General features: G+C 35.7%; 1 protein-coding gene across 2 annotated transcripts in view; it reads left to right on the forward strand.

The window, feature by feature from the left end:
- The window catches only part of rgs3a (regulator of G protein signaling 3a), a 308,005-nt gene that overhangs the window by 62,455 nt on the left and 232,045 nt on the right, over nt 1–13,505 (forward strand). For both annotated transcript variants that reach the window (XM_079815949.1, XM_079815950.1), the window contains one exon: nt 260–303. In XM_079815949.1, the coding sequence (XP_079672075.1) occupies nt 260–303 (44 nt within the window). The remainder of the gene's footprint in view (nt 1–259; nt 304–13,505) is intronic.

Below are 13,505 nucleotides of genomic sequence, written 5' to 3' on the forward strand. Positions count from 1 at the left end.
CACAGACAGAGGACTGGACGACTGTCTCCTCTGATCAGTCCCTCTGCTGACTGTTTAGATAATGGCATTAGAGAATATGAAGTATTTGGTCAGCCATGTTAGATTGGTTACTCACTTCAAGTGCACTTCCCTCATGGGTGAATTGGGCAGGGACCCTCAGATCTGTCCTGCAGAGTTCAGCTCCAAACCTGTTATGTTGAAAGACTTTGTGTTGCCTTTCTTAAAGCATTTTATGACCTTAGCATGTTTGTTTCCTCAGATCACAGTGAAGATCTGCAGTTCTACTTGATCCACATGACCGAGGTGAGTTACAGAAACATAGAATATATGCGTTTATATTAGGGATGTCAAAAGATTAATCGTGATTAATCGCATCCAAAATAAAAGTTTGTGTTTACATAATATATGTGTGTGTACTCTGATATAAATACACACACATTCATGTATATATTTAAGAAATATTTGCATGTATATACTGTATATACATTTATATAATCTATAATATATATAAATATAAATGTTTTATATATAAAAATAATATTTTTTTCTTAAATATATACATGCTTGTGTGTGTATTTATATTAAAATAATAATTAACAGAGAACACACACATATATTATGTAAACACAAACTTTTATTTTGGATGTGATTAATCTTTTGACAGCCCTTGTTTATATGTTTATGGATGATGAACTTTTGGCAGTGGATATTTGCACGTGCAAATAGCAATAGATTCAGTTTACACTGTGCCTACAGTATTTTCTTTGCATTGGTGTAAATAGTGGCAGATACTATGTACACCTCAGTGTTGTTTTACATTAAAGAGCACCTATCATGGAATTTTGAAATGTACCTTTCATGTAGTGTGTAACATAGATCTAAGTGAACAAAAACATCCTGTATAGTTTGAAATATGACAGTGCACCGTATATATAGTTATTTTCTTTCAAAAGTAAGAGTCGACTCTGAGTCATTTTTAAGAATCGTTAGAAGACCGAAGCTTTTTCTCTGACTAGATGACGTCAACTTGTCAAGTTATTTGAATACGATACGCCCACTAATTGCTCTCCAAGACGCCAGTGAAAACTAGAAAACATCATGACCACGAGACGCCAGTGAAAACTAGAAAACATCATGGAGACGAGACGCCAGTGAAAACTAGAAAACATCATGGCGACGAGACGCCAGTGAAAACTAGAAAACATCATGGAGACGAGACGCTAGTGAAAACTAGAAAACATCATGGAGACGAGACGCCAGTGAAAACTAGAAAACATCATGGAGACGAGACGCCAGTGAAAACTAGAAAACATCATGGAGACGAGACGCCAGTGAAAACTAGAAAACATCATGGAGACGAGACGCCAGTGAAAACTAGAAAACATCATGGAGACGAGACGCCAGTGAAAACTAGAAAACATCATGGAGACGAGACGCTGTTCTGAAGTGCGACTCAAAAGCAAACTTCTCATCTACCCAAGGATGAGCATTTGAAGACTAAGTGGCTTGAAGACAAACCATACATCGTCGAGATTGAGTGTTTATTAGTCGTCAAATGTATGTTCCGCGATCTCAGGAAGCTTTTATTATAGATTGCTATTATGGCACATGGTTCTTCTTCGTCTGTCTGTACCATATATGGACTACATGTGCACAGAGCGCCCTCCGGCTGCCAGGATGAATTGAAAACAACACATAAGAGACTCAATCGCTCATGATTAGGCTACATCTGCGTATTTTGAGGAAGTATTGAATAAAAAATACTCCTCTGTTTAGAAATTTGACACAGACATATGAGAATCTATCAATATGTCTCCTCATCTGCACACTTTTGAACTAAAAGGCCTGAGGGATGTTGATTTGTCGCGAGTCTTCGTGAGGAGAATAAAGGAGTTTTTTTATGAATGAGATCAGCTGAGGCTCATATTACAATCAAATGGTACAGACGCGGTTTTCATATTCATAACTCCTGACACATATTAACAAATTACTGTCACTATAAGACTTTGATGGGTGTTCCGTTTCCGAAAATATCTGCACAGACCAATCACAACTGACTGGGTCATCGGACCAATCACGTCACGATTAGCGTCACGTAAAGGCGGGGTTTTGAAAAGTGAATCACTAAAGGAATCATTTGAGAATCGCCGTCAAAACAGGTAAAAATAAATGCATATTATAAGAAAACTAAAGTCTTTTTTGTCATTGCATGCATGCAAAACTGTTGTTGGGGACTTCTAAAACAATATTTGGAACATTTTAAATGCCATGATAGGTGCTCTTTAAACGGTATGCAAAAATAAAAGAGTGTAAATGATTATATTTTTTACAATTATTACATGGATGCCGCCTTATTGGGACGATGAAGTCCTCCCTTCACATACCCCTACACTATAAGTACTTTATTATTAAAAACACGTTAGACACTTTAATTCTATTTTTTAAATATTTGCTTCATTTTTATTTAAATTAAATGCCTTTCTGATCTGATATGTGATGGGAAAAGGGAGTAGAGTGAGTTCGGCAAAAGGCGGATTTGAACTTGATTTGCGTCAACTTTCTGCTACGTGCCTTACGCTACATTATTGCTTCTGTAATCAATCCAGTGTCTTCCGTAATTTTGTCTGGCCCAATCAGATGTCAGTGGGCGGAGTTAGTGTAAATAGCCTCTGCCAACAAGGCGGGCTGTTTGCACTTTTTTTTTTTGTCCCCTAGTTTGATTTTCACAACCCAGACTCTGGCTACATTTCTGCAAAACTGCAAAAGTGCCTATACATACAATTCACTGCAGTTTCTACCTGAAATGAACACTAGGGGCAGTAACATATTTAATTTGATACAAATTATGATTACAAGGGTAGATGCTATGCAATGACCTGAAAATATATTTTTACCATAGCACATTGTTTATAAATGAATTAGGGCTGGGCAAATTAATGCGTTAACACGGGCGATTTTTTTTTTCAGCTTAACGCATTAAAAATATTTAACGCAAATAACGCAGCGTCCGTTTTTATATCCATTTTTGCCTAGCCTTACATGATCATCACGCTCTTATTCATGTAAATGCTTCCAAGCGCGACAAGACACAGGAGGAGCGCTGTATGTCAATGTCCTGTCTGTCTGTGTCTCTGTGTGTGTGTCTGTGTGTGTCAGTGTCCTGTCTGTGTGGCTGCGTCTCATGTCAGCTAATTGAGGGACACACACACACACACACTCGACACACAGACAGACTCGCGTCAGTCTCCAGCTCACATCGAGTTCTCTTTTGCTCTTGGAAAAACAATAACAACAACACAGAGAATGTTGAGTATTCTCATATTAGGAGTCTTAAATTAGTTAAATAACGTCTTAAATTAACTTAAAGAGTTGTGAGGAGATGAGATGCGCGTCAGATCCGCGGCTGTTCTTAAAGTGACAGGAGCACTGATGATCCCTGTCATTAATGTTCATCAAAGAACAACGGGAACAGAGAAAATTGTAGCTTTAATGATGATTAATCTATATTTCATTTATTATTTATGCAGTTAAGAAAGGTGTTTGATATCTATTACATTTATGTATATGTCTAACAGGGAAGGCACAGGTAAAAGTAACATTCATTATTTTTGGTTTATGTAAAGATTGTTTTAAGTTCACTTAAATTAAAAGTTTTTTTTAAAAAGCCTAATAAATGTTGAAACTGGGAGCTTTCAGTTATACTGTAATATAACGTCATTAATGTTTCATAGAGACATCAGTGATACTGGCCTTCATTCATAAAAAGATGCCATTACAACACATATTTAAAATATGCTGTCTTTAAATTGTTTATACATTAATTTGGAGAGTAACTGAAATTATTACAATATAAAAATATTAAAAACTTGAAATATTAAAAACTTGCGATTAATTACAGAAAAAATACAATTAATTAGTAAAAAAAATGTATCGATTCCCAGCACTAAAATTAATAAATTTTTATGTTTGTATCACATAATCTGTTCTATTTGTATGACTTTTCGGATGTAGTAAACTTGCACGTTCACTCACCTCACAGCATTGCACTCTTGATGAGAAGCACGAGTCACGATAAAAGCGCTCAAAGACTTGCTTAGCATGGTTGCTTCAGCAAATGTGTTTTTGTTAACACTGTCGGTTTAGTGTAGGTGCTACTTTCTTTCAAGCGCGGCAGAGCATTAAAGGGTTAGTTCACCCAAAAATTAAAATTCTGTCATTAATTACTCACCCTCATGTCGTTGGACACCCGTCAGACCTCCGTTCATCTTCAGAACACAAATGAAGATATTTTAGTGTAAATCTGATGCTCTGAAAGGCCTCCATTGGCACAATGGCACGGTTCACTCTCAAGACCCATAAAAGGTACTAAAGACGTCGTTACAAAGTCCATCTCACTACAGTGGTTCTAAAATAACTTTATGAATCGGCGAGAATAGTTTTTGTGCGCAAAAAAACCCTAAATAACGACTTGCATAGTGATGACGATTTCAATTTCCCGCCAAATTTATTGCAGTCACGCATAAAAAAATAATAAGCATGAATCAAAATTTTAAAAGCACATGTGAAAATATAACGCACAAAACTGAAAAATCAATGCAAAATTAACCAGAATCACAAACAACGCAGTCACGGAAATAAAAATAATAAGCGCAAATCAAATATTTAAACAAGTTTAAAATTATATTGCTCAAAACTGAATCATGAATTCAAAATTATCCAAATCGCTCACAAAATCATGTTTTCTGCTCTTATTTTAATTTTTTGCATGTCCGTGCTCTTTTCTCCTTTGCTCTTGTTTCCACATTCTGTGCTTGCGGTTTCAAATGTTGCAGTTCAAGTTTCATGTAAATTAGGGGCGGGTCTTAGCATCACCATTGGTCCACTAGTTTTAGATTGACAGCTCATCCTCAAGCCAATCAATTGAAGAGAGAAGTTGACGTCACTCCAATGCGACTCATGCCGCAGTTCAGCCAGCCGCTGTTGAGCTATATACGAGTATAACGTGTTCTAAATCTGCAAGGAAATACATTATTGTATTGTTATAAATATAATCTTAGGACTCTCTCCTTTTGTATGATAGACGTTTTAGGGGGGTTTCCTCACAATTAAAGCAGTAAAATGAACATGATCAGGACTGGGTGTTTAAAGCTTGGCTGTGAGCGAAACGCTTTCACTATCCGTGCGTCACTATGCACGGATGGGCTTTTATTTTATCCGCAACCTTATCACAAAATACGTCGGCCCCAACGTTTTTTGACCAATGTTCAAAGCTGCACCCACCCGCCATCCGCTGATTGTAGCTAAAGCCTTGTTGGGCGATGCAAGGCGATGCTGACGCCAGCAATCGTAATGCAAGGGACTGGCCTACATTAAACCTTTAACTAAAATAGTTATTGAGCTGTTTACACTGTCATATACAATAAAAGAGCCTGCACAGCGACAGGAAAGGAAAATAACGCAAAAAACCTGCCTACCATAGCCTATAGAGCATTTGACTGAAGGAGCTCATGCACCGCTCACTGGTAAAACGACGTGCGCTCAAATCCCGCTCCAACATGACATTTCTCTGTACTGTAGCCTACTTTACTTGTTTTAGTTTCATATGTTTAAATATTATAATGTTATTTTTTTCATTTCATTTAGCCTACGTTGATTATGAAATATTATTATGGTATATGTGAGAAAACATGGGGGACAGAAATGATTTCGTTTTGTATAAATTGTTTCTTCATTTTAATCAACGTTTTGTCAACCAATTTCGAGGATTTAATAAATAATAAGCAAATATAGCAGACAATGGCATGGAGGCACCAGCGCAGCACGAACGGCTTAAATTAACAACTAGGAAAAATTAAAGCAGTAAAATTAACATTATCACTTACTGACGCTTGACTTACACTTACTGCAGCCTGTTGAGCTATAATGCGTTCGCTATCACCAGTGGTGGAAGTAATAGGCTACAAATAACCAGAGACATATTGACTTTAGTAAAAGTAGAAGTACCACAATGACAACCCTACTTAAGTAAAAGAGTACCTAATTTGAAAAGTAGCCTACTTGCATGACAATTTATTCTATTAATGTCTATTCTAATAATTTTAAAAAGTTTAATTAATTTAGTTTTGGGTTAATGTAATTGTGCTTACCATCTGTGGCCCAGTTTGCGTAGAAAGAGCGGTAATTTTCCTCCAGAGCGACTTTCTGAAGATTTATTTAATTTCTAAAGCTCATTACGCTCGCAGCACCCTCAACCCAGAAAGCCCTTTGTGACATGCGCTGGTTCGAATATAGGCTATCTGAAATAGCTAGGACTGCCCCCAACTAAAAAATAAAAATAAAATAAAAATTCTAGTAGCCTATTCATTCATTTAAGTCGTTGTTCACACAGCGCTGGCGCCTGTCATTGTCGACTTACTCTGCTATATTTGCTTATTGTTTATTAAATCCAGGCAAATGGTTGATAAAACATTGATTAAAATTAAGATACAATTTATTTAAAACGAAATTCACTGAAAAGAAAGGCTTTCAACAAAACAAAACTTGTTTTGTCAAAAAAAAGTTGTGTCAAAATCAGTTCTGTCCCCCATGTCTTCTGACACATTGCGCATCTTATCCTGTTCACTTTCATAATCAACATAGATTAAATAAATAAAAAAAATTATAATATTTGAACATATGTGTTCTCGTTGTGCTTCATCGAGTTTTGACGTGTTTTATAGATGCAATAATGTTATTCATATGTGGTTACATTCCATTCCACCACTGGCTGTGAAAAATATTTCTTTGGAATGAGAGTGGCACTAACCAACTATTTGGGGTCATGATTAACCCCTCTAAAATGTTGATTGTGTAAATTGATATATTTAATATATTCATGATTAAATATATTTCCTTGCACAAACAGTGGGCCTTAGAGATGCGCGGTGGGTGGTTACAGCCGCGGACTCCGCGGATCGGGCGGATGACGTGACGAAAAATGATATTTTAATATTTTAAATTCGGGCGGGTGGTTCAACCATTCAAATTAATAATAAATAAAAACATATAGGCCTACATTGTTAAATATTGTTGCAGCGCCTGGTAGGCCACTAAGCAAACCTGCAAGGGAGCCCGTACAATGCCTGGGTTTTGTTTCGATATTAGTTATATCTTAAAACAGCCAGTCATTGTAGTCACTCAGGGAATAGGCATTTAAAAGAGAGAACGCAAGAGCTAAACTTATACAAATTCAATAACATCCACAGCAGAAAACAGCAGAAGTGGAGGTGCTGCAAATTTGAGTTAATTTACATGTATTTATTTTTAGCATTTAGTAATTTATTTGTTGGGGAGAGCGGGGCACAACCTAACGCTTTTTGACTTTCCCAGTTTGTGTAAATCCACTTGGGGTTCAGAGTAGGCTATTTATTTTTTTCCCACATTAATTGCACACATGTCTAGTACAATTATGTGGTGTTGTTTCATTAATACAGTGTTTACTTTTTTCTTGATTTACCCCGAAAGAATGGAAGTGAAATGTGACAACATGCCCCATAGGTGGGGCTGTAACATGACCAAATAACTTCTTAAAATGATCAAAAAAATATACAAGACAAACTAAAATATTTTGTCAACAAAATACAATTATTAACTTTTTAAAATAAAATAATGGCATTTTTTAATCATTAAAAATATAAGCATTTTTGAGTTTGACTATAAACACATCGCTAAATACAGCTATACAGCATAATTCAAAACATAATAATAATTAATAATTTCTGAACATTAACTCTCAGACATTATTCACCCTTTTCTCATTCTCAAAAGAATTCATAAAAGTATATAATATATGGCATACTTCTAATAGGGGCTCATTGTAACGCAGTGTTAACACACACCCCATCTGCAACTGGATTTAAATCTTGGCTCGTGTCTTCTGCTGTTAGATCAGCATTAAAGAACAATAGCAACTGTTAAATAACAGATAAGATTAAAATAATATCGGATTTGTCTTATTTTAAATAAACACAAAAAAACAGAGATGAAAACTAAACTTAAGTAAGAAATGTACTTTTGCTATGGTTAAATACATGTTCAGTAATATCTTCCAGAATTTTTTTAATTTTGGCGCTATTTTTTCTCTAAATAATGTTGATATGGCAACTAGTAAATACACTAAGTTTTGTAATTCTGGCATGTGTGGAAAGGGTTAAAACATGCGCGTTACAACTAACCCGCATTAGGTTCTGCTCCCCTACACTTTACGTGGCCATTAAAAAAAGGCTTAATATTTATATGTTGAATTATGTTTTTAAAACATACATGAGGTCATATTGTGACCGTTGCGGTGTGCATACAGAATGCCTGAGCAGTAATATTTCCTATATATATATATATATATATATATATATATATATATATATATATATATATATATATATATATATATATATATATATATATATATATATATATATATATATATATATATGAAATGTATAGCTAGGGCTGCCCCCAGCTAAAGTTTTTTTTCCTAGTTGTTAATTTAAGTCGTTCGTGCTGCGCTGGTGCCTCCATGCCATTGTCTGCTATATTTGCTTATTATTTATTAAATCCTCGAAATTGGTTGACAAAACGTTGATTAAAATGAAGAAACAATTTATACAAAACGAAATCATTTCTGTCCCCCATGTTTTCTCACATATACCATAATAATATTTCATAATCAACGTAGGCTAAATGAAATGAAAAAAATAACATTATAATATTTAAACATATGAAACTAAAACAAGTAAAGTAGGCTACAGTACAGAGAAATGTCATGTTGGAGCGGGATTTGAGCGCACGTCGTTTTACCAGTGAGCGGTGCATGAGCTCCTTCAGTCAAATGCTCTATAGGCTATGGTAGGCAGGTTTTTTGCGTTATTTTCCTTTCCTGTCGCTGTGCAGGCTCTTTTATTGTATATGACAGTGTAAACAGCTCAATAACTATTTTAGTTAAAGGTTTAATGTAGGCCAGTCCCTTGCATTACGATTGCTGGCGTCAGCATCGCCTTGCATCGCCCAACAAGGCTTTAGCTACAATCAGCGGATGGCGGGTGGGTGCAGCTTTGAACATTGGTCAAAAAACGTTGGGGCCGACGTATTTTGTGATAAGGTTGCGGATAAAATAAAAGCCCATCCGTGCATAGTGACGCACGGATAGTGAAAGCGTTTCGCTCACAGCCAAGCTTTAAACACCCAGTCCTGATCATGTTCATTTTACTGCTTTAATTGTGAGGAAACCCCCCTAAAACGTCTATCATACAAAAGGAGAGAGTCCTAAGATTATATTTATAACAATACAATAATGTATTTCCTTGCAGATTTAGAACACGTTATACTCGTATATAGCTCAACAGCGGCTGGCTGAACTGCGGCATGAGTCGCATTGGAGTGACGTCAACTTCTCTCTTCAATTGATTGGCTTGAGGATGAGCTGTCAATCTAAAACTAGTGGACCAATGGTGATGCTAAGACCCGCCCCTAATTTACATGAAACTTGAACTGCAACATTTGAAACCGCAAGCACAGAATGTGGAAACAAGAGCAAAGGAGAAAAGAGCACGGACATGCAAAAAATTAAAATAAGAGCAGAAAACATGATTTTGTGAGCGATTTGGATAATTTTGAATTCATGATTCAGTTTTGAGCAATATAATTTTAAACTTGTTTAAATATTTGATTTGCGCTTATTATTTTTATTTCCGTGACTGCGTTGTTTGTGATTCTGGTTAATTTTGCATTGATTTTTCAGTTTTGTGCGTTATATTTTCACATGTGCTTTTAAAATTTTGATTCATGCTTATTATTTTTTTATGCGTGACTGCAATAAATTTGGCGGGAAACTGATCCCATAATGAAGCTTCGAAGTGTTATGAATCAAAACGCACGTTTTACCTTCAAATAAGCAATAGAGAATATAGAAATGTCGTCACTGGCATGTTTTTCCAGTGAGCCTGGGTTGCAGATGTTTTGGTATTACTTAAAAAAAACAAACAAATTAATATGTTGGTTGTGTTAAATTGCATGGCATTAATCGTACTCTATGAATCACTGCAAAACTTTAATTAAAAAATGGTGTCTGAAATGTACATTATAAAAAAAATTACAAGCGTAAAAAAAATGAGCCACACTTTTCACACAACCTACAAACACTGATGATATCACATTGGAAATGCAAAGTCTGACCTCATATTTATGGTGTACAGTGCATTTTGCTTGACGGAGTGCCTATTTACACTTTGCCTTGTTGGCAGAGGCACTTTTTGTGCTCACAGATTTGCACTAACTCCGCCCACTGACATCTGATTGGGCCAGACAAAATTACGGAAGACACTGGATTGTCAACAGTTATTATAAGAACAGTAAAAGTAATTTACACTTATTGCAAAGAAAATAGAATCCAGATAGAATTTATCGCTAAGAAAATGTTATTTTGTTTAAACATATTGATCAATTATACTAAATTACAGCTTCAATACTATTGCAAACAGAGAATCAATGCAATATATTCAATGCAGTGTTTTCTTTTGCAATGTGACTCCTCTAATTACACAACTCGAAAACATAATCGCACCCCTTTAGACTTCACCATGATTATCAATGATTGCGATTTGTGTAATTACTAGCTCATTGTTGATCACAAATTCCAGGAACAGGGTTGAGAACGACTGCTCTATTCGATTTTTTACGATGTCATTACCAATACAATTCAACAGGACTTGCCACCATAGTTGGCTGACGATTCTTTTGGGAAGCACATCTCAGGATCAGGGCATCTGCTGTGATGTGTGATGGATACTCTGAGTAATACAACGCAGGACTTTAATTAGATTCCTCTTTCTCCCGTGTCTCGATGGACTCTCGTAATAGTAGCTGGAGATGTCATTGACCGGAGAGACGGAGAAACCCGCCCAACCAAGAGAAAAACAATCTCATTAGAGGAATATCTCATGTGTCTGCATGTTTTTCACTCACTCCCGTCTTCCTTGCGCAATCCGTGTCCAAGTATATGCCATCATTTTCTTTTGACAAGTGTAATGACATTGAGGCTGTGCAGTGAGGGGCTGACTAGCAGATTCATTTTGTCAGATGTCATTTTTTCGGTCCATATGTAAGGACATCACGGGGCGAAGGGGGAAAAACCCGGCACGGTTGATTGAATACTGTAGCTCCATAGGGATCTATTGTTTTGATTCAAGGGCGTCATCACATCACTTAATCATCTGATGTCTGATGCCGCAGTCACTCTTCAAAAGAGTCTCAGTGTATAATATGTAGGGATGCTCATTTCAAACTGACTACCGCTGCTCATTATTAACCGTTAACTGATAAGATTATAATATTGAATTGGCATTAACCTTGGACGGTCTTCGTTTGGGACACTCAGGGTCTTCGGGGTCTCCACAGACCCCAGGCAACACAATTTTATTTTGTAACAAAACAATTTTTTTTTTTTTTTAGAACATATGTAATTTTACTCTGTTTATTAATATTTTTACTCAACATTTGTGCAGTTTTTGGAGTATTTATAACAATTATTAAATTCAAATAAATACATTTAAAAAACATTTTTTTTTATGGATTTTCACTATGTAAAAACAATTATGTAAAATTCACTTTATAAAAGACCCAAATTTCTAACTTTCATTCGTGGGGATAATTTGACATGGTTTAGTATAAGATTTTTGCCCATGTTTTTGAAAATACAGTAAAAAAGAAAAAAAAAAGACTTTTTTACCAGTAAATGGTTGCAGTGCTCCACTATTTGAAAGGCATCTTTTCACAAGTATTTTTCAGTTGGATTCATATCTAAATGTTATGAAATCACAAGTATATCAATTAAAATTATTAATTTTGTCAAAGTTTAGCATTTTTTTGTACTGAAAACAATATTTTTTCAATGATGTTACATTATGATTACAATCAAACCTGAACAAGAGAAAAGTTGGAGTCTTTAGAGTTTATCGTTTATTTCAAACAACTGATTTTCTTATAATTAATATAAATTTAATCTACACTTCAGTCACTAACTGTGACAGAACACAAATGAACAGAAATGAACAGTTATATTACATAATGAGTAAAAAATACACAACATGAACATCAAAATGCAATGAACTGGACAGCAATAACAAGCAATAACAAATGTATTCCTGTGTGTGTGTGTGTGTGTGTGTGAGTGCATTTTGCATTGTGGATGTTTTATGCATTGTTGGAAGTGTGGCACTTCATTTCTGTATGCGTTCTGTGTTGTTTCTGTTTTTGAGGATGAATTTTGTCCATTTTCCTAGCGGGTCTCCAGAGACCCCGAAGACCCTGAGTGGGACTTTTTTTTTGTCACACGAACATAAAAACAGACATCAATCCAATATTTTTTATTTTATTTGTATATCTAGAGAGTGTTGACAACTGTACAAATTATCATGCCATTTGCACAAAGGGAACTTTTTTTATTTATTTGAGCAAACGTCCTTTGGGGTCAGAAAAGACCCAAAGACCCTAGAAGGGTTAAATAAAAATGCGATTGACGCGTGTCTGTGACCCGTTAAAAAGACACTATTTTTTCACTGGTTTATTTTACCGTGCAAACAGCAGCATTCAGATCAGATAAAATATAAATAAAAATAATAAAATAAATAGGCCTTCACTAAATATTTTTCACTTAAATAATTACCAAATTAAGATGACAAAACGAAAATACACTGAATCCGTTTGAAGCTTTGAAGAACCGGAATAGTTTTTTTCGTCAAATAAAAATAGCATGTCTACCTCAATCCTCACCTTGTATGGTTTTTATTCTTTTTTAAAAAGTGAGTGAGTGAACGAATACAGCATATTTTTCTTTAACCATGCAGCAAACAAACAAACAAACAAAAAAGCGTAAAAAAAAACCTTTAAAGGTCCCATGGCATGAAATTTTCATTTTATGAGGTATTTCAACATTAATATGAGTTCCCCCAGCCTGAATATTGTCCCCAAGTGGATAGAAATGTTGATCTGTGTAAACCCGAGTTCTGGCTGTCATTCTCTGCCTTTGAGAAAATGACAGGCCAGACGAGCCAATCCTGAAATCTCCTCTTATGACGTCCACACAGGAACGGTTTCCTCCCTTTCCTCCGCCCAGAGAATCTGCCACGCCCATGCAAACGCTCGAGAGATCATGGGTTGTGAACGAGTGAATGCTGGCAGTTTCTCAGTGTTTGGATGTACAAATGAAAACAGAAGTCTTTTTTCAGTTCCTTCTGATCTGTGATCAGTGATTTCTGATGTGTAGCTAATTATTTATTATTCGTGCACACGCAGCGGCTTCTCTCTCTCCCGACAGAACGGTGTTTTCGTGTTTTCTATCTTGTGAGTCAGTGTTTTTGTACGTCCTCGTCGCGTCTATCTGTTCTTAAATGTGCATACAGTCGTGAGTTTCTGCTCAACATCGGCAGAGCCACATCTTTAGAGATAAACCTCACGCATGCCGAAGCTCGGCC

The sequence above is a fragment of the Gobio gobio genome (genome assembly GCF_949357685.1).
Source record: "Gobio gobio genome assembly, chromosome: 4".
Taxonomy (NCBI): domain Eukaryota; kingdom Metazoa; phylum Chordata; class Actinopteri; order Cypriniformes; family Gobionidae; genus Gobio; species Gobio gobio.